This window comes from Meles meles, chromosome 4 (genome assembly GCF_922984935.1).
Source record: "Meles meles chromosome 4, mMelMel3.1 paternal haplotype, whole genome shotgun sequence".
NCBI lineage: Eukaryota > Metazoa > Chordata > Mammalia > Carnivora > Mustelidae > Meles > Meles meles.
This window is the reverse complement of record NC_060069.1, coordinates 11,979,830-12,005,787: the sequence shown is the minus strand read 5'-3', so window position 1 is coordinate 12,005,787 and position 25,958 is coordinate 11,979,830. Positions and strand designations below refer to the sequence as shown.

General features: G+C 47.1%; 1 protein-coding gene across 1 annotated transcript in view; it reads left to right on the top strand.

The window, feature by feature from the left end:
* The window catches only part of RFTN1 (raftlin, lipid raft linker 1), a 193,133-nt gene that overhangs the window by 122,841 nt on the left and 44,334 nt on the right, over nt 1-25,958 (top strand). Inside the window, exons 5-6 of the mRNA XM_046003505.1 lie at nt 12,373-12,709; nt 21,224-21,427. Coding sequence (XP_045859461.1) covers nt 12,373-12,709; nt 21,224-21,427 — 541 coding nt within the window. The remainder of the gene's footprint in view (nt 1-12,372; nt 12,710-21,223; nt 21,428-25,958) is intronic.

Here is a 25,958-nt window from a genome sequence, read left to right as displayed (position 1 = left end):
TCGTTAAAGAGATGGACTAGAAACTCAAGGGACTACAAATACTTTTAACAGTTGGCTTTCTTAAGATGTACCCCTGGACCTGCAACCCCTTAATTTTTCTAGGCTTCAGGTTTTTTTCACTGTTAAAATGAGATGAGTAGCAAATGATGTGCAGATTTTCAAAATCTCAATTGAATGTTATTTGCAAAACATTATTGGTCCCAGATGGATCGTTCCTGGAATTGTAGAGTCATAGACGTTCCACTTAGAAGTAACCTCAAATGCTGCAAATTTCATCTGTTTCCTATTCTTCCCTTTAATAGATATTTATTGAGGACTTACAAGGTACCAACAACTGTTTCAGATGCTGGAGACATTGTAGGGAACAAAATAGACAACGTTCTTGTCTTCACAGAATTCTCATTCAACTGGAAAGAGAAAAGTTAATAAGGAAACAGGTGGAAGTAAGTGATAAGACGAAAATTAAGGAAAGAGATATGTTGAAGTGTGACCAGGTGACACTTTTTAGACTGGGGTTTCAGGGAGGGCCATCAATGGGAAGGGAGGACCCTGTTAGCAAGGAGAAACTGGTCATGGGGAAACTGGTGGAACAGTCTCCCAAACAGAGGGATCTGCTTAGACCCCAAAGGGCACGAACTTTGGATGATAAAAGAACAAAGCCTCTTAAAAGTGGAGGGGCATGAACAAGGTGCTGGGGAGGCCCTCCAGGGTGGGGGGACAGGAGCGCTGGCTAGGGGTGGATAGAGGGATTGCTGGTCAGCACACGGTCTACTCATGTTCTAGATGGAAGACCTTGAGCCAGCCTTGTGACCCAGGGTGGGATGGGATGGATTTGACATGTTGGGAGGGGCCAGGCAGAGAAAACCAAGGATGTAACAGCAGAAGAGTGATGGAAGAAGCGGACCACACGTTGGGCGGAGAAGAATGAGAGAGAGAAGTCATGGGAGTCTTTTTTAAAGCAGCTTTCTGGGCCTTCACTGCTGGTCATGTTTAACTAGGTGGCCATATGCCTCAGCCTCCTTAGTTCCAACTCGTCCCTGTCGTCACAGCATTATTCCTAATAGTTCCACCTTTTTCAAACATGTCCATGTTTGGGTGATGGCCAGTAGTTTAACATGTCAGAGCCCTTTGGTGTCTGGCCTTTTAGTCGGCAGACTGCTGTCTGTACTTCCAGTCTCCCATCTACCTGTCACTCACATCCTTCCCAGGCAAGCGTAGCTCTTGTGAGCTTTCTCACAACTTCTGCAGTGACTTCCAGGGCCTCAACCACTCTTTTGCCTTCCGTCTGCTTGCTTCTGTTACTGTCACCCCCCACCTTAGTCCATACCACATCCTGTGGATGGTTCAGTCTTCCTCGGGAAAAACCTGATTGTGTCACTGCTGCTCAGACACCGTGATGGCACCTCATTGCCTACAGAGTAAAAAGTCCAGACTCCAGATTTGACCGTCTTCATAATCAAGCCCTGCTATTTCATAATATGAGTTAGAGTATAGGCTATAAGACAGACAATATAATGCTGAACCGTATAATAGGTAGGAGTATGGAGTCTGAAACCAGACTGCCTAGGTTTGAATCCTACCTGCCAGTTACTGGCTATGTGTCCTTAGGCAAGCTTTGCAACCTCTCTGTGCCTCCTTTCATCAGTTTTCTGATCTGTAACATGGGGATGAAAAAGAAACTCTATTATTATTGTTGTTATAAGGATTAAGCGAGTTAACCCTTATCTGGCCCTTAAAATAGTCTGCAGCTCACAATGAGCACTCAATAAATGTAAGCTTTTGTGATAATGGATTTTCTGTGCGGGCATACTGAGGATTTCCTCTCCTCTACATAACTTACGGCACTTTCTTACCTCTTCACGTTGCTAACCTTTGTTCCAACAGTCCAGCTAGATGACTTCCATGGGAGCCCTCCAGCTCTGCCCTGGCCAGAGCTGATTGGCCCAAAAGTGGACACCTCATCTAAACTGGGCCAATCAGAGCCCTTCTCTGGGGTCTTTTGCCATGTGTAACCAGGAAGTTTGGGCATTCTATCTCCAGTAGCTAGGCTATAGGCAGAAAACTCAGAAGGTGGCAATGATCCTATATCTTGCCACATGGAGAAAATTTGTCCTAAATAAGAAAGAAGAATGATGCTAACAAATAAAAGGAGGGACAAAACTTGGAGAAAGTTTCCCGACTGTACTGAAGACACTGGTTCCAGGTGTTCCTAAGGTCCAGCTCTGGCCCTTCCCTACTGTCCACTTGGCTGCTACATGAGATACCGCTGAGTCATTCCTTGCATATCGGCCTTTCCTCGTTTATCTCCCTTTTGCATCTTTGATTTAGACTTTTGACAGGTTTGGAGTTTTTTAGTGGGTTGGTTTTCAGGGGCACCAATAGCTAATTGAAGATCTTTGAGGAATAAGATTTAAACAGCACACCCTATCTATTCTACTGATTTATAACTCCCATAACTACACTTCTAATAGATTATGAAATTATAAGCACACTCTAAATGAAAGAACGAAGTCAATTAATGCAGATAATGAGGACCAATAAAGCTCCTTTTGTCAGAAATGCCTGCCCTGAAGAGAGCTACCAAAGGATGGATCCATTCTCTACTGCCACCAGGACCCTGGCCTCCACCTCTTCCTTTTGTTTTCAAGGGAGTTTGCAGCTTTCCAAGTTCTTCCAGCATTTTCTGATCTTCCTACCAAATCACCCCTAATAGTAGAGGAGAATAACGCTGTACATCTTCCCCCCCAACCCCAGCCCTGCCAGGGACAAGGGTAAGTGCTGGCCCTTCAAAATGAGCAACAGACAGTTAGAGAAGGATTGAACATGTTAATTCTTCAGAGTCTCTAAGTTACCCCTTGAGGTGGATCAAATTACGATGAGAGTGTAGGGACACCTGCTTGACTCATTATCATGTCCCCTGCTCCTACTTCCTAGCACACAGTAAGGTATTAAAGTGTGGAATGAATGAATGGGTTTTATTAAATCCATTTTGTAAATGAGGGAACTGAGGTTCAGTTTGATCCACTGGCTTAACCAGTCACATAGCTAGTGAGTGGCAGAGTTGCCAAAGCTGTAGGTCTCAGACTCCCTGTCCAGGACTCATTCTGAGACCTCCCAGTCATTAAGGGAGAAAACTGCAATACCAGCAGGTTTGTATGATAATGGTGCTAAACTCCCAACAGTGCTTAGTAAAGGTTTCAATTCCTAAAGCCAAATGTTAACACGTAAGAATACCAAGGGCATCTTCAGACTTGAGCTAAAACCAGTGTTATTTTTGAACCTTTCTTTTCAGAAGGCTGTACAAGAGTTTAGGTGACAAAAGATGAGAACGGTTGTGTGCGTATGATAAAATATTCACCGTAAAGACTCATGCGTAACCGTGCAACTCAGAACAGCACTTTTGTGTCTGTTCTTGACATAAGTGCATGCCTCTCTAGGTTCTCTTTATATTTCATAAATCCCCAAAGGCATTAAAATGTCAGCTGTCATGGAATGCTGGCCCATGAGTTATGAGAGAAGGTCAAAGTGGGCAGTGGTCTGGTCTAGGGTAAATGTGGGGTGTGTGTGAGAGAGAGAGAGAGAGAGAGTCTTAGTCTTTTCCCTATGTTATATGCCTCTGAAGTCATTGTTGAAAACTGTTTCTATTATTCAGTATTTTATATGATTTATTATGCCCATAATAATATTTATTATTATGTGATGATGGAAATGTTCTGTATCTTCACTGTCCAATAATATGCTCACTAGCCACAAGTGACTGTTGAACACTTGAAATGTGGCTAGTGTGCCTGGTAACTGAACTTTTCATTTAATTTTATTTGAATTAATTTAAATTTAAATAGTCACATCTGGCTAATAGCTACCATATTGGAGGGCACAGCTCTATATCTGTTAAAAGTCTGTGAGGTTCTAATTCCAGCATTAATGAGCTAATGTGTTGTGAGAATTCCGTCAAATTCATCATAAAGTTAGAAACTGCGTATAATTTGTAGAAGTTAACTCTACCAGTTATGAATGTACCTTCCCCCGCCTCAAAATAGGGTGGGGATATTTCTTTTATCTGGACAATAGGGACCACTAGTAACCTTCTTGCCATGCTTCAGCCTCTCCCCTGGGACCTTGAATTCAGTGCTAGAGTAAGTCCTAATGATCTTGTTTCTGGGTGGGACACAGTCTCTCTCCCTGCCTTTTAGGAACTCCTGGCCGTCTATCTCTTCATTTCCCACCAAGTCAGCTTTAGATTCAGAGACCTTTATCAGCCGGACCTGTGCCACCTTACACCCCTCACTCCCTTTCCCGGTCTTCCTCCTGAATTAGTCGGAATTCTCTGCAGAAACAGACCTAGGGGGATTATCTATCTAGTGATTGATTTATCTGTAGAGAGAGATACTGAGACTAAAATTGATTGGTTTTAAGAACTGTGGGAACTGGCAAGTCCCAAAGCTGCAAGACTGTCTGGTGAGCTCAAGGCTCAGGTAAGAGAGATGCTGCAGTCTTGAGTCTAAAGGAAACACTCAAGCAGATTTTCTAGGCTGTCATCGACAAGCAGAATTCCTCTTCGGAAAAATCTCAATCTTTGTTTTCAAGGCCTTCCACTGATTGAGTGAGGCCCATCCACATTATGGAGGGCAATCTGCTTTACTCAAAGTGAGTTAAGATGTTAATCACATCTTTAAAATATCTCTACAGAAGCATCCAGACTAGTGTTGATCAAACAACTGATCACCATAGCTTAGCCATCTGACACATAAAATTAACCTCAACACCATTTTGGCTACATTCTGGTAGGGTGATCTCTGACAGACTCCAACCCGTCACACGCGCTATCTAGTATGGTCTGTGGGCCCTCCTGATTCCTGTTGACTGGTCAGCCGGAGCCTGTTCTGCTCCTTTCTCCAGGTTACAGATAGCTTCCATTGCTACAGAATCCAGCCCACGTTCCATGTCTCTGTAACTGGCTTCCCCCTGACCGATACATGTCCTCTAAAACACAAGCACACACTGGACAGAGTGCAGGTATCCCCCACTTTTTGAGCATCCACGTTATGCCACTTCTCTTTTGCAAAAACCTACCTTAGTCCCTGTTTTCACCAAGTGGAAGAAATCCAGTAAGGATTTTTGCTTTTATGAAAAAAAAGACAAAAAGCAAAAATAGCATCCACTTGTTTTGCCGTAAGCCATCATAGAGGCAGCGTGCGCCCCAGACAGCAACAGTGAGCCCACCAGTCTCCTTCCCCAGGAGCTACACCGTATCTCAGCCTCCAGCCTTCATAACTTTGAGCTGTGTCTGTGAGCGTCTGTGCTTTATCTCCATCTGTTTTGTGCCTCTGTCAGCAAAATTTGTCCTAAGGTATCAGAGAAGCTTGAGAGAGGTTACTTTTTGGGTCTGGGACTGCTCAAATTTTTTTCCATAGAAAGTAATGGTAATTGTTTCTTCGCTTTATGTCGTTGCAACCAACAGAAGCTTTCATAGGAACACACTACCTTCAGAAAGTAGGGAAAACTGGTATATATATATATATATTTTTTTTGAGGATATGAATTGATAAAAACTGATCCTTTTTATTGGCAATCTCTTGCAATACTTTTTTTTCCCCATTTTATTTATTTTTTTCAGCGTAACAGTATTCATTGTTTTTGCACAACACCCAGTGCTCCATGCAATACAGGCCTTCCCTATTACCCACCACCTGTTCCCCCAACCTCCCACCCCTGACCCTTCAAAACCCTCAGGTTGTTTTTCAGAGTCCATAGTCTCTTACGGTTCGCCTCCCCTCCCCAATGTCCATAACCCCCTCCCCCTCTCCCAACCCCACCTCCCCCCAGCAACCCCCAGTTTGTTTTGTGAGATTAAGAGTCATTTATGGTTTGTCTCCCTCCCAATCCCATCTTGTTTCATTTACTGGTATATATTTTTGAACGTATCTTCAGCAGCGGGTATTCATTTTGAAGGCAGAGTAACAGACAATACATCTTTGATTTTCTGGGACTATTCCAAGGTCATATTGTTATTTTTCATGAAAGTGATTCTTTAAATGTATAACCGGGGCACCTGTGTGGTTCAGTCAGTTAAGCGGCTGCCTCGGCTCAGGTCATGATCTCAGAGTCCTGGAATCCAGCTCCACATTGGGCTCTCTGCTCAGCGGGAGTCTCCTCCTCCCTCTGCCTTCTGCTGTGCCCCCCAGCTCATGATCTCTCTCTCTCTCTCTAATAAATAAATACATCTTTAAAATATATATGCATAACCAAAGAAGCTCTTATTTTTTAACAAGTTGAGACTTTTCATAGAAATAAATTTTTTTTAAAAGAAAAAAATATTTTTCACATCATAATCTCTGATTTTAAGTTGGGAAAATAGAGTTACTATCAAATTTGTGCTTACTCATTACAGAGCAATTGAGTGAAGTCTTGGATTGGTTGGTTGAAAATGGTCTTACTTCATTTTTGCTGCCTAAACCAGCAGTGTTACCCCTCTAAGTGTTGGGGGTTTGGTGGTTCTTAAATGTAGCAGAAATAAGAAGGTGGGCACAGGTATATTTCAGTTTGAACTGGTATCAAACTGAGCATTTTGGCACAGGCTAGATTACGTCCAGTGGAAAGAGTGGTACCATTGAAGGAGCATTGGGGTGGGTTTAGGATACTGAGCTCAATCTGAACTTGGCCTGTGATTAGCCCTGGGTAGTTTGGCCAGTCACAGAACTGTCCCAAAGCCTGTTTCCTCTTCTGTAAGGTTTTCTTTGGGGCCTAAGATCATGCACGATAATGTTCTTTGTGGAAGCATTGTACAATGTTGACAGCTATTGTTTTAATAATCACAGTCATTAGAGATATTTTTAGGCGTGCGTGTGCCCGTCTGCAGGGAATTCCATAACAAGATGACCTAGGTGTTTGCGATTTGATCTTCCATACCAATTTCATTCCATGCTCATGAGGACCTGGTATGGCTTGGAGAAATGGCAGTGCCCAGCAGCAGAGAATGAGACCTGAAATAAATTGATTTTAGGTGTATGGAGAATGGGGGGAGGGATTCCAGAAACGGGGGTGGGGGGATAGATCTGGCAGGCTGTGGTGAGCAGACAGGGTTGGAGAAAGGCAAGAGCTCAGGAATACGCCTGTGTCTCCAGCGGTGGAGCCCGCAGCTGTGATCATCGGTCGTGTAGGTGTGAACTCCAGAGGAAAGTCACAGCTGGGGAGTCCAAATTTGGGAATAATTAACATGTGACTAGTGACTAAACCCAAGTGAGTAGGGAAGGTCACCAGGGGGAGTACAGAGGAGACCAGGTGGCTGAGGGTGAAGCCCGACAAATGACAGCTGGTGCCCCCCATTAGTACGCTCAGGAGATTTGCTCAGTAAAGGCTGTGAATGAACAAATGAATAACGGAGTGAATGAGAAACAAACAAGGATCCGTTTAACAAACATAGTCAAATGACTTTAAGAGAAAAAAAAGTGCTGTACTAGAATTAGAAGCCCTTAGGGTCTAGCCAAATATTGATCTTTATAAAATCTAAATGCGGTTCCTCTGGTTAAAAAGGACTACTCCCCCCTTCGGGTAAACAATTTGGCAGCCTGTATCAAGCCTTTGAAAAGTTAATATCCCTTGACCCATTAATTCCTCTTCCAGGAATCCACCCAAAGGAAGTAAGCAGAGCTGCAAAGATTTATGCACAAAGATGTTTCATATTCTTGGGACATGAGTTTCTCTGGAACGCTTGGGTTGGAGGTGGGAGGGAGGCATTTAACTTTGGCATCTTTTTAGAAGTTTTGATAGTGTACAGTACTGTGGTGCAGGATACAAAATTCTCATTCGTGTTTAAGATAAAAGACGAGCATTCAAAGAAATCCCGTGCTTTGCCCTCAGACCTCCATTCTCTGCTCTTGGAGTTACTACAGTGGGAAAGTTGGAGAATATGCTGGCCTGCAGGGTGAAGCCACAGCCTTTGCTGGCATGGCATTCAATGACATCCACGATATGGCCCTTCTGATTTCCAGCCCCTGCCCCCAACTCCTGGCTTCTCCGGTCATGATCCAGAAATGTTCATGTATAGAAGTTACTTCAGTATATCAGGCTGTTTCAGACCATCTAGTTTTGCCCATGATAAGCCTTCTTTCTCTTTATCTGCATTGCCATTCTCCCTTTCCTTCACCTATCTGGTGAACTCCTATTCATCCTTCAAAACCTCCTGCAGATTTGATCCCTAAATAGGTTTTGCCTATCGAATTTGAATGTGTAAAGTGAGGCATACACACTCCAATTCTCTCAAACTCCTCACCTCTTCCTATTGTATTACATTATTTCATTTGTTACAGCACTGACCTGTCATAAACTTTTCAGCCTCCCCTTTAGGTGGAAATAATTCACTGTCATGTCTATGTCTGTATATCCATTATTATATTATCATTCTGTATAAGAAATTTGGGGAGTATTTACTTTTTTCAATTATAAAAGTAATATGCATACTCATTAGAAAAAGTTTGAGGGGCGCCTGGGTGGCTCAGTGGATTAAGCCGCTGCCTTCGGCTCAGGTCATGATCTCAGGGTCCTGGGATCGAGCCCCGCATCGGGCTCTCTGCTCTGCAGGGAGACTGCTTCCTCCTCTCTCTCTGCCTGCCTCTCTGCCTACTTGTGATCTCTCTCTCTGTCAAATAAATAAATTAAATCTTTAAAAAAAAAAAAGAAAGAAAAAGTTTGAAAAATTACACACTAATAGAAATATTACATAGCTGTCATCATACTGTCTATAAGGTTTAGAATCTTGATTTTTTAACATCACATTATAAAATAAGCATTTTTGTGCCTTGCTGGTACAATTTTTTTTTTAAATCTATTTACAATAATTAACTGAATCTTTTTGAGAGCTGGGATTCCTATTTTGTACTCCCAGCAACTAAGTACAATGTTAGTCTGGGCCAGTGTAGGAACTTAATACAGTGTGTTGAATTCTGGAACTGAAAAATTCATCAGTCTGCATCCCCACCTTCACTGAGCTCATTCTGGGAATGGAGACATACATATTCACTCACTGTTTATTGTATTCATTCATTCATTGCCCGGATACTTACTCTACATCAGACATCGTTCTAGCACCAGGGACAAAGCCATGCACAAAGCTCTGCCTATGTGACATATATATTCTAGAACAGTGATTCTCAAATTTGGGGTACACAGGAATTACTGGAAGCCTTGCTAAAACACAAGTCTCTGGGCCCTACCCTCATGTCATGATTCTGTCATGATCCAGAAATATAAAGTGCTAGGCAAAACCTATTTGGGGACCAAATCTGAAGGTTTTGATTCATGGTTTCTGAGCCAGCAAGGCCTGAGTATTTACATTTCTAACAAGTTCCCAGGTGATGCTGGTGCTACTAATAAGGGACCCCACTTTGGGAACCCCTGGCATAGAGGATAAGTTTGAAGTACAGTAGCTCCAAAGACGAGGGTTGTCTTAATTGTGGGAGAAGGGCACATGTCTGATTAATGCAAAAGCCTCTCCAGTTTCCAGTCCCAGTAAGGAAGGAGAGGACTGGGATAATGGCCTGTGTCCAGAGTCCTTGCCTCCTTACTTTGGGTGACTGTCAGCCATCTGGGCAGGGTCACAGAAACCTGCGACCGATAGGGGGCGAGGGTAGAGCAACAGTGACAGTTAGGGGCACCTTCTCTGTGCCTCTCCTTCCACACACCTGCCATATGGAATGTCTAATCTTCAGAGCAACTGCAAGAGAAGTATGATTCCCCCAGGTCCCCTGCATTTTATGGGTGAGAAAACTGGGGCCTAGAAAGTTGTGTAACATACTCTGGTTCCAGAGTCTCACACCTCGAGCTCCAAGCCAGACCTTTTTAGCCTTCAAACCCCATGACTCAGGCTGAGACTGGCCTATGGTCGAGCCCTCAGTGGGCCCTCAGTGGGACCAGCTTTTCAAAATGCTTCAGCAGTCAGAGGTGTCTTGTCTGTGGGTGGGACACCCGTAGCAGGGGTTGGGTGCGAGTGTGGCCGGGTGCCCACAGGGTCCCTGTTCCTGCAGTGCCGCAGCGAACGGAGAGGCTCGGATTTGCAGTTGGTGAAGGAGTGAGCCACGCTGGAGTGTAGGGGCCTGACGGCTGAAACAGAGGTCTGCAGCCTGGTGGGAGATGGCTCGCGGTCCGTCTGGTAGGAGCTACATCTGGAAATTATTAATAGTATTTTCTCACATGTGACTATTTGTGGCCGTTAGGTTTCGTTTACTTTTACTACAGGTTTAGTGCCTTGAGAATTTGCATCACATGTTCAAAACTGTAAAAAACCTGTTTCCAAACCCCTTCCGAAGAAGTGTAGACAAGTCATGTGTGAAATAGTTAACAGATTTAGAAAATTTAAGGTCAGAAAAAAGCCACCTCCATCCCCTGCAGTGGGAATGGGCGGTGTCAGTGCGAACATGGCCAGGGTCCCCAGCTCTGCCACACACCCGCATGCAGCTATCCATGGCTATCTGGACCACATCGCTTTAGCTGCACCCCTGTGCCGTAGCCTCCTGTCCTAGCCAGCTAGCAAGGGTTAACAGTATATAAGTGATGGAAGAAAAAATGTCTCTTTGTTTTCTGTAGAACTGAGGAAGACACATTTTACTCCGTGGTGCTACAGGAGTCCTACAACAAAGTTCTCTGTTCCTTACCTCCAGATTATGCTTCTCTCTTATGGACCTGGCACGTTTCCTCATTTCATTTGAGATTTGTAAGATCCATTGCTTTGCCCATGTTGCCAGGAAGCTCAGAGCTAGGCTTTGTAGCCAGGAGCCTCCCTTAACCTAAGGTTCTTAGACAGTAATTATCTTCTTTTTTGAAAACTTTCGTTACCTGTGTCTTCTTTCAGAAGATTTTCAAAACAATTTCTAAAAGTAGGTGGGTATCACAGATTAATGGGCGAGAAATGAATTTTCAGAATGGAAAACGGTTTGTTTCATGGAAAGTTTCTTTTTTGTAATGGTCTTTGAAGGATTAAACAGAACAATTTATGGAAAATGCCAAGACAGTTTATGGAAAATGCCTAGTACAGTGCCTGGGACACAGTAGGTCTGCACTAGATGGTAATTTCTCCTATTGTCATTATTTCTAGCACAGGCTAGATTTTATAGAAAGACTGGACTGGACTTTGTAACTGCTCTAGATTGCTTTCCAGAATATGCAGTACTGAACTAAAATGACCTTTGCCTGTAAGTTAGGGTGGTTCATCCAAGGAGGCCTGCCGCGGCTTGGTTATCTCTTAGAGAGAGTAGCTCCATGCTGGCATTTCTTATTAATTCTTAAATGATGGTGGATGATCCCTGCAGAAGCCTCAAGATTTTCTGAGGTCATCCACTCAAGGGTTGGTGACTAAGACTGATACAACTCTGAGGTCTTCACTTCCTGATTTAGCTATAAAGTGACTTGAGCATCCTTGCCCAGAAAGTCCCCTAAAGCCGATTTCCTGGTTTGGAATGGCTCTTGCTTGATTTTATTTGGCTACTCTTTTCCATTTTTCTTTCCCTTGTGATTATTAAATTCAGTTGCCAGGGGTATTTGTCAGGGAGGGAAGAGTTAAATTGCCTCAGTACTCTGCGTGGCCATTAGCCCCCACATCTCGGGGGCTCAGGAAGTGAGAAGCAAGTTCCCTGTGACCAGGACTGGATGGTGTGCACCATGGCTTGGAGACTCATGAGTCTGCCCAAGCAACACCTGAGGTTGCTTTTTTGGGTGGTTTTTGGGTGCCTTTGGCAGAGGCGGAGAGCACCACGGAGCAGGTGTCAGTCAGATTTCCCCGCTGTGGGGAATGTGCACACCAGCTTTCACGCGGTGGTGATTTTCCCCACCTCCGCCCTTCTCTGCCAAAACCATTGTTGAAAAGAGGAAGCTCTTTGGGTCATAAAATGTCATCTGGTAGTTAGTATATGGCTATGTAGACCTACTGGATTACACAGTAGCCTGATTGGCAGGAAGTAGGTGATTCATCAGAAAAAAAAAATAATAATGAAAAAAACAAACTCTTACCAAAATGAACTTCCTCTTTCAAACCCTTTGTTCCAACTCATCCTTTAGAAACTTCTTGCAGCCTCTTAGAAAAAAAAATAACCAACAGGGGACTAATGCAATATTTCAAAGAAAGGGAATCTCAGCCCTGTCTAGCCACGTTCTTCATAGTTAAAAAGCGCAAGCCCCGTGCCGTCTGTCCCCAGTGGGAACAGGCTTAGGGTGTGGCCGCTGCCTAGAGGGGACATGGACATCTGCCACCTTGAGAGATTTCATGTCGGAGACTGAAACAGCCACAGACGCTTTCAGTGAGGTGTTTTGGATGCTGCACACGGCCCACCTTTGATAGAACATTCCATTCACCCAGTCCCTTTCCTTTTGTTTGCCTCGCAGGTCCAAGAAGCTGCAAGTCAGGGCCTGAAATTCGTGGGTGTCATACCTCAGTATGGTTGCCCTGCGAAGTCAGCAGGCAGCAGCCCCCCAGCGGACGCCAGAGTTGCCCAAAAGGAGCCGAGCAGGTGCAGGGAGGACGAGAACCCTGGGGCTCCAGCGGGGACAGACAGCGGCCAGGAGCCAGGCCAGGGCCCTGGAGGGGAGACGCCCATTGCCGAGCAAACCAGCTCACCCTCTGGAGAAGGGGATGGTGCAGAACTGTCCCCACACGGGGTAAACAAGACTCTGGATGGGCCAGATGACCTGTTGGAAGTGTGTGAGGAGCCACTCTCGGGAAGTAAGTATGTCAACACAGGGACTTTTGACCCACTTACAGAGAGCCTAACAGCTTTCCAGTAATCCCCATGGCATTTTAGGAAAAAGAAATGGAATGAGAGTGTACAGACAGCAGTCCATCGCAGGAGAATCTGGGTTTTTCTGGGCCTCCTGACTGGTGGCTTACAGACGTCATGACTTCCGGGAGAGCAGGACTACATGAAATTGACTTGCGGTGGCTCCAACATGTTACATCTGAAGTGGATTCTAGGACTTGAGGGATTTTATCCCCGCGCTCTTGCACTGCCCTTGAACGACCCCACTCCTCGCACAGGAAGTGTTCATGTGCAGGGCACCCGTGCAGAATCGATGCTCTGCTTTCGGTCTGTTCGTTTTGAATGTCCACCCAGAGAGAGAAATCCAGAGAGCCAGTTTAGAGAACGAATTGGGCAGGGAAGTGGTGATTCAGCTCACTCGGCTGTAAAAAACCAGGTTTCAGGGAGTGTGTCTAGTTGACAGGCCCGCACTGTGAAGGAAATACTGCCACAGAGAGACCACCGATGTGTGAATCCTCTTACGTTATAGCGGCCCTTAGAGCATGCACGTTAGCGTGGCCGTTTCAGTTAACAACATAACAATGATGATAGTGACCAGCGGTTAGTGGTACCTCCTGTACACCAGGCCCTGCCCCAGTAAGCACCTCACATGACTGATCTCCTAGTTCTCTCTATATCCCTGAGATGTGGGCTGCTGTGGTATCCTTGTCCATTGTACAGCTGAGTAAACTGAGGCTGGGAGAGTATATCTTCACCCAGGCTGGAAACTGGCAGAGCTGGTCTGTGAGCCCAGCTGCCTTAACCACCATCCCTTCATGCTTCTCTGCGTGGTCTCCCCTGTGTGATACTCTCATACATCAGTAAAATTCACTGAAGCCTTCAGTTTATGGTGAGTGAAGTTTCTCGCCATTTCCCTGTCATTCCCTTTCTTCTTTCTCCAGAAAATCTAGCATCCAGCCATTTCCAGCCATTTCCTGAGAGCCAAGCACTCGTAGGAGCCTCGTGGCCTCCTCCAGCCTTTATAAGGTGCACAAGCAACAAGACTCCCAGGAGACCCCCCCAGGCCTTAGGAGGCCTTTCTCCTTAGCCTTAACCTTCCTGGTTAATGTTATTACTCATTTACTGAGTCTTGAAATTAGCCTCTTATTTACTTACTTGTTTGAGAGAGAAAGACAGAGACAGAGAGCAGGGAAAAGAGTAGAGGGAGGGGGACAAGCAGACCCCTTGCTGAGAACAGAGCCTGGCCGAGGGCTCGACCCCAAGACCCTGAGTTGATGACCTAAGCTGAGATCAAGAGTTGGATGCTTAACTGACTGAGCCACCCAGGCGGCCTGAAATTAGCCTCTTATTAATGATGAGGAACAGTCTATACTTTGAGAGTAGAAAAGAAGGTGAAACAGTTATTTTATTATACTAGGTCAGTACTTCTTGAAAAGGAAATTGTGGGATGGTTCGTTCTGGGCTTATTTACAAAGTTGGTTTAGAGGGGGAGATTGGCACTGCCTCCATTCTGGGATATATTGTGACTGTTGTTTAATCAAGATCCAGATCCTTCTTAAATATGTACTAAAGTGGGGCTCATCATTTATGAAACATTTTACACAGTTTGAGGTAGACTTCTCCTTCCTCCAGAGTAGCTGAGACTCTGCCTCCTGATGAATGTCTAAGACTCGTTCCAGAAACCATCTTCTTACTGGCGTTGGGCTGGATGTGTTGGTTTGAATCCCCAGGAAGAAGACAGTCCTCCTTGGAGGAGCACGCAAGGGTGAGGGCTCAGGGCAGGCATAGGCCCTCCAGGAGAAAAGAGTAGGAGTCATTGAGGGGCAGGTAGCACTGTGGTTAAGAACCTAGACTCTGGGGACGCCTGGGTGGCTCACTGGGTTAAGTGTCTGCCTTCAGCTCAGGTCATGATCCCAGGGTCCTGAGATCGAGCCCCATGTTGGGCTCCCTTCCTTCTCCCTCTGACTCTACCCCCTGCTGGTACTTGTGCACGCGCTCTCTCGCTCGCTCTCTCTCTCTCTCAAATAAATAATAAATAATCTTTGAGAGTCTAGACTCTGCTTACATTCATTCCATTTGCCATCTTCTCCTTAGGCAGTCTTGGGCAAGTTACCCTCATTTGCCTCAGTTTCTTACCCTGGAGAATAGAGACAGAACAATAGTTTGTTGTTGAAAGGTTAAGTGAGGGAGACATTTAAGGCACTCAGCACTGCTTGACTCTAAGTGTGAATGGTTACCCCTGGCACACAGGCTCAGTAGCCCCGCCCACAGACCTCTGCCTCTGCACGGAGCCCTGGCTTGGAGAAAGGAGGGCGTCAATACTGAAGTACCCCTTGGGACTTTTCTGATCTTTCCTGCTCCAGAATCGACCTTTCTCTGAGCTTGCTTCTGGACTTCCTGCCCTCTGTGGTTGACCCAAGGGAAAATTCACCGGGGAGAATTGTCCTAGGACCATTTCCCCCACATGCTCCCCTGGGGCTGTTTGCCTCCCTTAGGCAGAGACTCCCCTCCAGTGCTGAACACACACAACCCCTCAACACAGGTGGTGTCTTGGCCTGTGTCTCATTTCTTCGACCCTGTTCTCTACTAACAGACCAGATCCTGCTGAAGAATGATGGGTTAGTACGTGTCTGGAGGTGGTCAGCCCAACAGTGGATGGAATTTCGGTCTTGGAGGCCGAGAAGTACACCACTTTAATCTCACTCAGTGGGCAGCTGGCTGTCCGTTGTCTACACACGACTGGGCCTTATTTATCTACTCAGGAGGCCACAGGTCTCTGAGATTTTGGCAGCTCGTTGCTATCCTTTATTCCTTGTTGTGTGGCATGAATGAGCCCTTGGACTTGCTTCATTAGTTCACGAACATACAGGTGTTACTGGTACACATACATGGCCTCGTGGGAGATGGGCAGACGACAGTCATGATGGTGGTAGCTCTGGCTGAACCGGTCTTAAGTTCTTCCGATGGGCCATTTTGATGGCGCCTCACAATAGCTTTATGATGGCGGACGTTATTATGAAGCCCATCTTGCAGAAAAGCAAAGTCACCGTCTATGCCCTCACATAGTGAAATTTTATCTCCTAGCTTGAGCACCCAGCCTCCCCAAAGGCCAGACATGCAGAGGCCCTGTCAGCATTGGTCATGGCCTTCACCTGACCCCAGCCTCTCTTGTCAGTCTCTTTCCTGAGAAGTCTTACCATTTCCTCCCACCATCACCTTGTGCCCCGCGTCCCCCCAGCTTCCCCTCCCTGCTGCTTGCTCAGCTTTCAGCTTGCCTTTCTCTCAGGGCCCCCTAAGGAGGGTGAAGTGTTTTTACTTCTCTTTCTGCCAGGTGGGCTTAAATAGGCAATCACAGCAAGACAATTAAAAAAAATCCAGAGGGAGTCTCCCTCTTTCCCCCTCCTTCCCCTCGTTTAATTTATTTCCTTTATAGGAGGCCTAGGGGAGCACGTCTAGGCTGCAACTGCTCCCATAAGGCTCACCAGAAAATTCGCCATCCAGACATGCAGCAGGCCACCCTCCCCGTCCCCGTGGGCTTCTGTGCTCTGGTTCAGAGGTTCTGCTCCCCTTGCCCACGCAGGTCCCTCTGGAGACCAATCTTGAGGTTTTCTTCCTGATCCACTGACTTTTCTTTCCTGGTCCTGGAGAATTTTCTTGTGTTGAGAGATCCCCCGAGTGGGTGCAGGGACAGCCCAGGGCCTCACTCCTAGACACTGCCATTCCCACACTTGCCCCCGCCTTATGGTGAACACACAGCACCCCCCATAGCCGTACTCAGAAGAGCATGAATGGCCCCTTGTGATGCATTTCTGTTGATAGGGAGCATGCTTTCTTCATCTGTAATCATCAGTCCAGGTGGGGAAGGCCAGTGCAGGGAAAGGTTAGGAAGGCGTCCCCAGATGTCCACCTGCCACTTCTCTCCTGGCTGGCAGCATTCCTGTCTGTCCTTCGCTCAGCATCTCTGTTGCAACATCTTCAGTCAGAGAAACAAGGAGGCCAGGAAGGTCCGCACAAATTCAGATTGTTCTCACCGTCCCTGAGATAATAATCGAGCATCTTCCAAGTGCTGTCCTTCCTATCCTATGCCTAGCCACTTAAAATGCTTAGAAACGCCAGTCAGAAACCTCAGCCAATGACCTCAACTGTATTTCTCTGATGAGGAGTTTTTATTCAGTAGGCCTCCCTGTGCAGCCAGCTCACTGTGTGGGGAGGCAGAGGTGGTGTCCTCCCGAGTCTGGCCTTTCTGGTATGTAGCCACTCCCCATCCCACACTGAGCCAGTGCCCTCCCCTCCCCTTCCCTCCCCTCGCCTCCCCATGCCCCCAGGATGGTTCTAGCCTGTGGTTCTGCCTCCTCCCAGATCTGCCACCTGCCACCATCTTCTTGGCCTTTCACTTGGTCCATTAACAAATAGCTATTGAGCTCCCACCCGTGCTCAGCGGCTCCTGCTTTCTGTGTACTGATGAAATTAGCCTCTTGTTAGATTTGGAAACAGCCCAAGGTTTGGGGTTGGAAAGACCCTTGGCTTTGCCACTTTCTAGCTTGTGATGTCTGGGGGATCCACTCAAGGTTTCTAGGCACAGAACCCATGCTGCCCCTCGTGTGGGCTGGGAGAGTCGCATCAGATGGTGGAGGTCAAAGTGCCCGTGGCTACCACTGTCCTTGCCAGGGGCTTCCCGTGGAATGCTGCGTATGCTGCGGTTCCCCTGCTTTGTCCGCACAGACGGGCCGCACCCAGGCCCAGAGGGGCCCTGCTTGTCCTACCCACGCCTGACAGAAGTCTGAAGCAGTTTCTCTCAGATTCAGGAATCTGGATGGGCTCCAGGCCCTTCTGTGCTCTTGTCACACCACAGAGCCCACAGCCCTGCTTCCCAGTGCAAACCTTTCGTCTGAACACCCCCCGCCCCTCTGCCTATGACCTCAGCAGACCTTAGCCCCCGCTTAGTCCAGCTACCAGGTCAAGTCTGATTCCCACATGTTTCTTCCCACCCAGGCAACTTGCCAGCTTCCTCCTCCACCCACTCTAACCCTTGGAGCCCCGTGCTTTAAACAGACGCTGAACTCTCTCTTCCCTCCAGCCTGGAGGTCTCTTAGAACACCAGGACCCAACCAGCTTGCCTGCTCCCTGCCAATCATAGGGTCTCTGGGGCCTCACTTGCAGACAGACTGCAGACTTCCACCCCGTGCCTAAATCCCCACTGCCTGGCGTGGGCCTCAGAACTGGCATCTTCCTTCTTTCCTTCCTGCTCCTGAGGAGTTTAGCAAGGCGGTGGCGGGCCTGGCTGTCAGGCTGGAAGCACCCAGGAGGCCCCATGCCCCTCCTCCTTCCCTAGTTTGTTGCACTTGTCAGGTTCAAGTCAATCTGGCAAACGTGTATGTATCCCCTATCATTATTACAGGGACTTTTCTGCACATGGGGTATCTAAATAGCATGAGGCAAGACCCCCCTGTGTGAGGGAGAAAGAGAAAGACAAGAAGACAAATAAAAATCCAAGTCAAGACAGTCCTGATGCTCCTCGGATGCTCTGCCAGACCAATTCTTTAGCTGTTCTCAGAACGTTCTCAGAAACAATGCTTTCCCCCCTCCTTTGGGACTTTCTGTCCCATGTCTGGAAAAATCTTCCAGCTGGGGTCACGGCAGAGTCACAGAGCAGCTGAGAAAATTTAAACAAACTTGGGACTTCTTTTTGGAACCCTCGGTGCCTCCCCATGTGATGATGTGTGCTGGAGAATCAGAATATTAAAACATCAAAGGGCATCATTTGGGGACAGTTCTGTTGACCGGTTTCCATGTGAGTAGTGAGAGGATAGTGGCCAAGAATCCAGTGGGAGAGGGGAGTTAACTGAAGGGTTACGCATCTGAAATCAGGTTTCTCCCAATATTTCATTGCTACTCATGCTTTGGAGGCTTCTGAGTCCAGCAGCATTTCCTTCCCTTCCTGATAAATTTATTTCTGTCTCTGGCTTCGGCCCTCTTCCCTGGGGAGGATCCCGATGAGAGAGCTGGGACACGGTCAAACCGGTGCTGTCTACCTTGTCTGGCAGGCTCTGCCTTCCCTTCACGTCCACCAGGCCCCGCTTCCCCTTTTGGCCTTCCCCTTTTTCTGTTTCATTACGCGTTTGGGAAAGTTGTGTTTCTGTCTTGCCGTGTGAGTGGGGAATCCTTGTGGGTGATGAAGCGTAGTCATGTGTTTTTGGACTTTGGCCACGGTCAGATTCTCCACTCGGCTCTCCCCCGTAGGGGCTGTGGTTTCTTTTTCTTTTTAATCTCCATACGTTTGTGCTTGACCAGAGCAGACTGTGGTGATTGGTGCTTTGGCCCACGCTGGGGTCACCTGAGGACAGCTGTCCTAGCCTCTGTCTGCAAGCATTCTCTGGAACGAGAACACGCCCCTGCAGGCCAGACACCCCCCAGGGAATTCGTACCTCAGGAGTGGCCCTCAGTTCCTGAGGATAAATGCCCAGGCTTCCTTGCCCCTTGGGAAGGCAATCTGAGGTGTGTTCTGTACAGGGTCTCAGGGGGCCCTGTTAACTGAGCCCCAATTTCTACAGCAGTAACCCGCTCATTAAGGCACCCTTCACTGGCTTTCCTCTCTTCCCTATTTCCTACCCCTCCTCCCTCTCTCTGTTTCCTGGGATCACTTCCCAAATAAACTACTGGCACTCAAAACTTACAGGGTTTGCTTTGGAAGGGACTCACTAAAGCATTGCTTATCCTCTTGTCTTTAGTAGGTGTGGCTCTTATTTGAACCCCTAGCACCTAAGGACTGGTGAAGGCCTGATTCTGTAGTTCATATCCTGTCCCCCTTAGCTCGGATCCATTGCTTGATTCCCCACCATTACAACCGTTTCTTTGCATGACTCCATTCCTCAAGTGTGTGTTTCAAAGTCATGAATATAGTCCAGTGATTACCACCTCTGTACACCAAGACCTAATTTCTTGTGTGAAAACATTTACTGGCTAGAGGTCGCTTCCTGAGCCAGGCAAGTGGACTGCGACATGTAATTGGGAGTGGGGATCATAAATAGGCCAGATTCGGTTGCTTAAAATCCAGGTGGCCCCTCTCTTTCCTAATTGGTTCTATACAATGGAGACCCTGAAATGGTCCCCCCCGCTAGCTTAACTCTTGCTGGTGACAAAGGCTCATGGCCTGGCATTGGTCCCGCGGGATCTTGGCTGATGTTTCCTCAGATGGAGCTGTAAAAGACTTCCTTTGCCCGGAACACAATACCTATTGGGATAATTTTAGCTGTTATGTGGATGGACATATTTGGTGTTAATGTGCCTCATCATTCCTTCTGTTTATAGCAATTAGTAGCTGCTTCCCTGATGGTCATGAAGCAGACGTTCCCTTTTAAATTCATTTACTTAAATGAAGGAAAGCGATTGTGCTTAAAATAATAATGCAGCTAGTGTTTGGATACGACAGAATCGTGAGATACTGAAATATGATGGGAGACCACATCCCAGAAGGTGGGTCGAGGCCAGGTCTCTCCTGCAGGGAGCATGAGTGTGCTTTGTCCTTTTTGCTCATGTCAGCCATTGTTTACGACTTTTAAAATATTTCTTTGAAAGAAGGGTGGGGATTTTCTTATTATTCCAGTAGATATTTTTGGAAACCAAAGCTTACTCCTGACTACACTGTGTGAGCAAAGTTTTTTAGGCTGGGTAAACTCTGATTGCTTGACTACATGAATAACACAAAAATAGACCTTCAAGACTTAGATTGAAATTCCAGGTATTCGTTCCTCGAGGCTGATGCCGCTCGCTCGTGGCCAGCAGCACGTACGGCTGGCGTGGGGCAGCTGCCGGCTGGTAGTGAGTATTGATTTTTGAAGAACTGAGCTAAAAATGAAGGAAGGAAAAGCTCAGAGCCCCACTCCCGGTGCCATCTACCTACCACTCCAGGCAAGAACCCCCATTTACGGGAACATATTTATTTTTACATATCAATGGTGTGTTTTTGATGTACTTGATTAAATATTATGGTTTCGGCCCCAGGAAACACCGCTGCAGTTTATAAATAGTGAGTTCAGGGGTGTACAAGGTTGCTGGAATTAAAGCAGTATTTTTATTTTTATGTGCCTCTGTCTCTTCACCTTTTTTTAAAGGACCAACTCTCACCCAAATACGTCCACTTTTTTCCCCCCCCAAAACACCTTTGTATGAGTTTCTTGAAATGTCTCCAATGTCTTCACAAACACCTGACTGTACAAACTGATCCCAGATAACAGTTGTTCATCCTCCTACGTCAGATTCAAAACCCACGTACCCCCCGGAAGCTCAGTCTTTGACGTCCATGTCATTTTCAAGGCTCCCTAACGTACAATTGGAATCAGGTTTTATTATTTGGCAAAGGTGCAACCTAGCAGAGAGTTCACCTCTCCAGGCTCCTAAGAGATTCCCTACTAGACCCAAGGAGGCAGGTTTTTATCACTGTTTGACCTCTTCTCTCCCACCTCCTTTACAAATCCCAACAGAAATGGAGATCCTCGCGCTTTTCAACAAACCCAAGAGCCATCAGAAGTGCCGCCAATACTATCCTGTCAGCATTCCTCTCCGGGTCTCTAAGAACGGCCAGACGGTGAGCGGTTTGGATGCCAACTGGTTGGAGCACATGAGTGACCACTTCCGGAAAGGAGGCATGCTGGTGAATGCCGTCTTCTACCTTGGCATGGTCAATGGTATGGAAGTTACAAACCTTGGGCGGCCCTCACCAACTCTGCTTCTTTTCTCCTCTTAGCCCGTCTTCAGAGCCTGCCCCATTCAGATAGCCCCGTAGCTGATAAATTCGCTGCATTTGATTTCTAATTCACACATTTGGAGGAACTGTCCACAAAAATCCATCCCCGGTGCTCCCCGAACCTCCCTAGGAATCGGCCAGGTATCTTCTGAAATGACAGAGAAATGGAAGTGATTCTGTGTTTTTGATGGTAGCCTCAATCCATGTTGCTTTTAAAAAGATGATTTTGCATTTGTTAATTGCCCCCTGGGGTCATGCCGCGCACCCCCTGCCCAAGTGCAAATTGTTTGTAGACACTATTGCCTTGGAAGTAGCAGTAGCACCCTGGATTAACCCCCGAGAATTGAATCAACCTGCTTTGTGTCTGTAAGCTCTGTAGAAAAACACACCCTCTCTGGGTCTCATGGCACCCGGTGCCCCTTCCACAGTAATGATCTCTTTCTGGAGGAGGCTGCATGGAGTGCTTTGATTGATGGCTGCTCTTCTAAAGCAGAGTGTGTGTGCCCACAGTGGGGAAGGATGTCAGGCAAAGAAAGGGTTTGGGGTGAATACAACAGCAAGTTGAGTCACTAGGGAGCATCAGAGCTGGGAGACCGTTTGGGGAGTGGGGCCAACATCCTAGTAGGTAAGGATCCTGAGGCCTGCCCGTCAGCAGGATTCCTAAGTGAAGCCTAACACCAAATGTGTTGATCCCAGCAAAGGCTGGCAGGGGGCATTGATAGCACCGTGTCTTGGTTGTCGAGCAGTTTTCTCTCCAAGAATTAGCAGAGTCAGTAACAGAGGTTTGGAGTCTACATTATTTGCAATCCTTGAAATGCCAGCAAACATCTGTGGAAGAGACATCAGTCTTAATTCTGAAAGAGCACACTTTAAATCATCGGAAGCCTTGCAACATCGTACAGCACAGACAGGTCTTAATTTTGGATGCGAGTCCCTTATTTCTTATTTACATGTCAATATCTCATGTTAACATATTAATACAATAGCGGCAGGCATTGTAAGTATAAGGGGCCAGAACCATTTGTGGAATGGATAAAGGATACAAGAAACGTGGCAGGCTCATTAAGAATACCCGTCAAGTATCACGATCCAGCAGAACTTTCAATGATGATGGGAACGTTCCATATCTGTGTTGTCCCATATGTTAGCCACCAGCTACATGTAGCTATTGACCACTTCAAAGCACATGAATGCAGGATAAGTTACTATATGTGTGCAGTGGCTAGTTGTATATGAGTGCGATTCTAGAATATACATTTCATTAAGGCAACTAATGAAGAGCCAATGTGGTCCTCTGGTGGCAAGGTTGGTAGCATTCCTCTGTAGGAGAAGGCCTTCCCTGGATGCTTGCGAAGGTCCTGGAAGCCAGAGAACATCACAGTCTGTTTTGAGATGCACCATAAAACACCAGTGGCCTCTACTCGGGGCAGATGTTTACAGCCCTGATTCACTGGCCTTAGGGGAGGTCAGGGAGGAGCCCCTTGGCTGCCTGCAGGGACACCCCATCACCCATCTTGGATGGTGTCAGTGAGGCTCTCTGAGGCCACACACCCTTCTACATTTCTTCCTGGGAAACTGATGGTTAGTTGTACTAACATCTTAAAGATGTTCAGTGACTCACTGAACACAGCAGCTACACAGGCAGTCCAGCGTTGGAGAATTCGGGTGTCAAAAGGGAAATTTTCTCTGGTCCTGCTGCCCGGCATGTCTGGGGCAAGCTGAGGACAGCTCGAAAGTTCACGATGCCGTTTATCCTCTTTTGGGTCATTACGGCTTTGGCAACCAAGACGGCTCCCCACTCCCTTCTCCTTCCCCGTTCTCTGACCTCAAGTCCAGAAACACAGATAATTCATAAGAGTTTTTTTCTTCAGATTTGACTTGAGAGTTTGAAATGCTGTTATATCCTCCCTTGGCTTTAGCCACGTGAAATCCAGCCCTTCTGCCTGGAAGACAGAACATGAAATTTCCCCTGGCAAGTGCAGCTGGAGGCCAAGCCCCAAGCCTGTGGCCTGTCTACAGCTCCCCAGCAGCTGCCCGGCTCGGTCTCGGGGAATGGCTGCAAAATTCTCAGAACAATATTTATTTAAACCCACTCAAAATTCAAATGCAATTTCACCCTGTATGTTTCTGATGGGAGGGGGATGTGACTTAGGAGCCATGCTCAGTGGGTTAGGGTGTTTCTGCTCTGGAAGAGGCCAAGGTTTCTGTGGGCCAGGGATAAAATACACATATGCTCTTTTCCCAGAATTAAAAAAGAAAAAAGAAAGGCAAGCGGATCATACTTCTAAAAAGGAACCTATTTCTAATAAGATAATTAGTGTCCTTACAGTAAACCTGGCAGAGTTGGAAGCACATCTTTAAGCTGTTTGCCATCTGGAAAAACACCAGTCTTGATTCTTAAATGGATATTTATGCTCTGAAATATTTTCCACAGAGTCATAAAACTCATGAGAACTTTGTCCCATTAAACAGGGTGATGTCTTAGCCTGAATTATTCAGTTAGGACTCTAGCTTCTGTTTTCAAGCCTTTACCCCTTAGGACATGGAAAAACTTGAACAGTCCTTAAATTTGGGCCTTTGCTGAGTCTAGGACTCCTCTCCTGGGGTCAGTTATGAAGACTTAGAAGCACCAAGTATCTTGGGCTGGGTAGACTATGCCCTTGGGGCCTGGTAAGCCAAAACACAGACAAAAGGGAAGCCTAATGATGCTAATGGACACCTAGGAAATACTCTGTGCTCATCCTGGTCTAAGCAGTTCTAAGCAGTCCAAACATAGGAACTCATTTAATGCCTCTAACTCAGTGAAGCAGATCCTGTTGTTATCCCTATGACACAGCTATGGAAACTAAGGCAAGAGTGGCAAGGAAGTAGGACGAAGGGAAGGGGAAAAGAGACACGAGGAGAGGGTAAAAGAGGTGACCATGTTGGCAAGAGGTCCAGCCTCCCAGGCAGGGCTTGGGTGGCCCTTGGGAAGGGAGGGACTCAGTCACCTTTAGGGTGGTAGCAGGACCTGGGTTCCCAGCCCCCAGTGTGAATGAGTGCAGGGGTGGGTCAGACAGCCAGGCGGACAGGCACACAGAAACACCGCCCTGTCAGACAAAGGCCAGAATCTCTGCTTCCAGAGGGTGGGAGAGGCTTGGAGGGGAATCCTTCTGCTGTTGAGGAGGAGTTGGGTGGGTTCCCCCAAGGGGAAGGTCAAGGTGGAGCTGGGTGCCCACCATTTGAAGACCCACCCAGGAGCCTGCTTTTTTGCCAAGGGCCTCCGGGCTGACAGAGTCCCCCGCTGCCATCACTGGCCGCCCACGCTACTGCTGCCACAATCCGCTCTCCTTGCCCCCCCGGCCCTCCCTTAGGCTCTTGGCTGGCCCTGTCCTTGCCCTGCATTCCTTGTTCTACCCTTGCCCTATCCTCCTCCCCACCTCCCCCTACCGTTGTGCAGTGCTCCCTTGGCCCTGTCCTGACTCTCCTTCCCCCACTCCCCCGGCCCTCCCCTCCCCCCTCCCCTGCCCCTCCCCCTCAGTCCTTATATCCCTGGCGGTATCATCCTTACCCACCCCACATTCAGATGTTTTCAGTTGTTTCCAACCTGTCCTCTGTAGCAGGTGGTTCAAACCAGAATCCAGTCCACTAGAGTATGGGCTGCGTACGGTGACCATGGCCTCACTTCTCTTTGATCTAGAAGAGTCATTTCTTGATGACCCTCACTGCTTGAAATAAAGCCAGCCTCTCACCCTGCAGAATGTCCTGCATTATGTGTCAGGTCCCTGCCTTGTGATGTCATCTACCCAATTCTTTACCCTCTATATCCGGCAAACTGGTGTTTAGTTCTAAGGCCTTCCTAAATTAAGCACTGTGACTACAGCACATTCCAGACCATGCTGAGTTTTACCCGCTGCACCTCATCGAGAGACACAATATACCTAGATGTCTCTCGATTGCTGTCCTTTTGAAAGATTGTCTTCCCCGAGACCGTCCTTGATGCCCCAGCCACATCTAAATCCAAATGGCATTTGGTCTTTTGGCATCTTTCTTGATGCCTAGCATAAACTACATTACTTTATATTTGCAAAATACACATGTAAAATAGTACCTATTTCAAATAAAATACACACCGAGATACATGTTTTATACAGACGTACTTACGAGCCCTCGGGTGAGTTCTGCATCCCATCCTTCTTAGCACCCCAGTGTCGGGGCACCACGCACCGTATACAGAAGGTGATCGATAAAAGCTTCTGGATGATGTTTGGTAATGCCGACAGAGACAAGGGGAGAAGCTGGTGTTAGGGTGCGCATCACAGGAGCCTGGGGGCCTGAAGAACTAGGTGTAGGCGGAACGGAGAGGAAGGGAGATGAGGCAGTTCCAGGTGCTTCCAGCAGCCACTTCCTTGGAACGCCGCCATCTCCGGGAATGTTTGGCCTGCTGATTACAGGCATGGCTCGTGTTTTAGAGGAGTCATTTGCTAATGTGG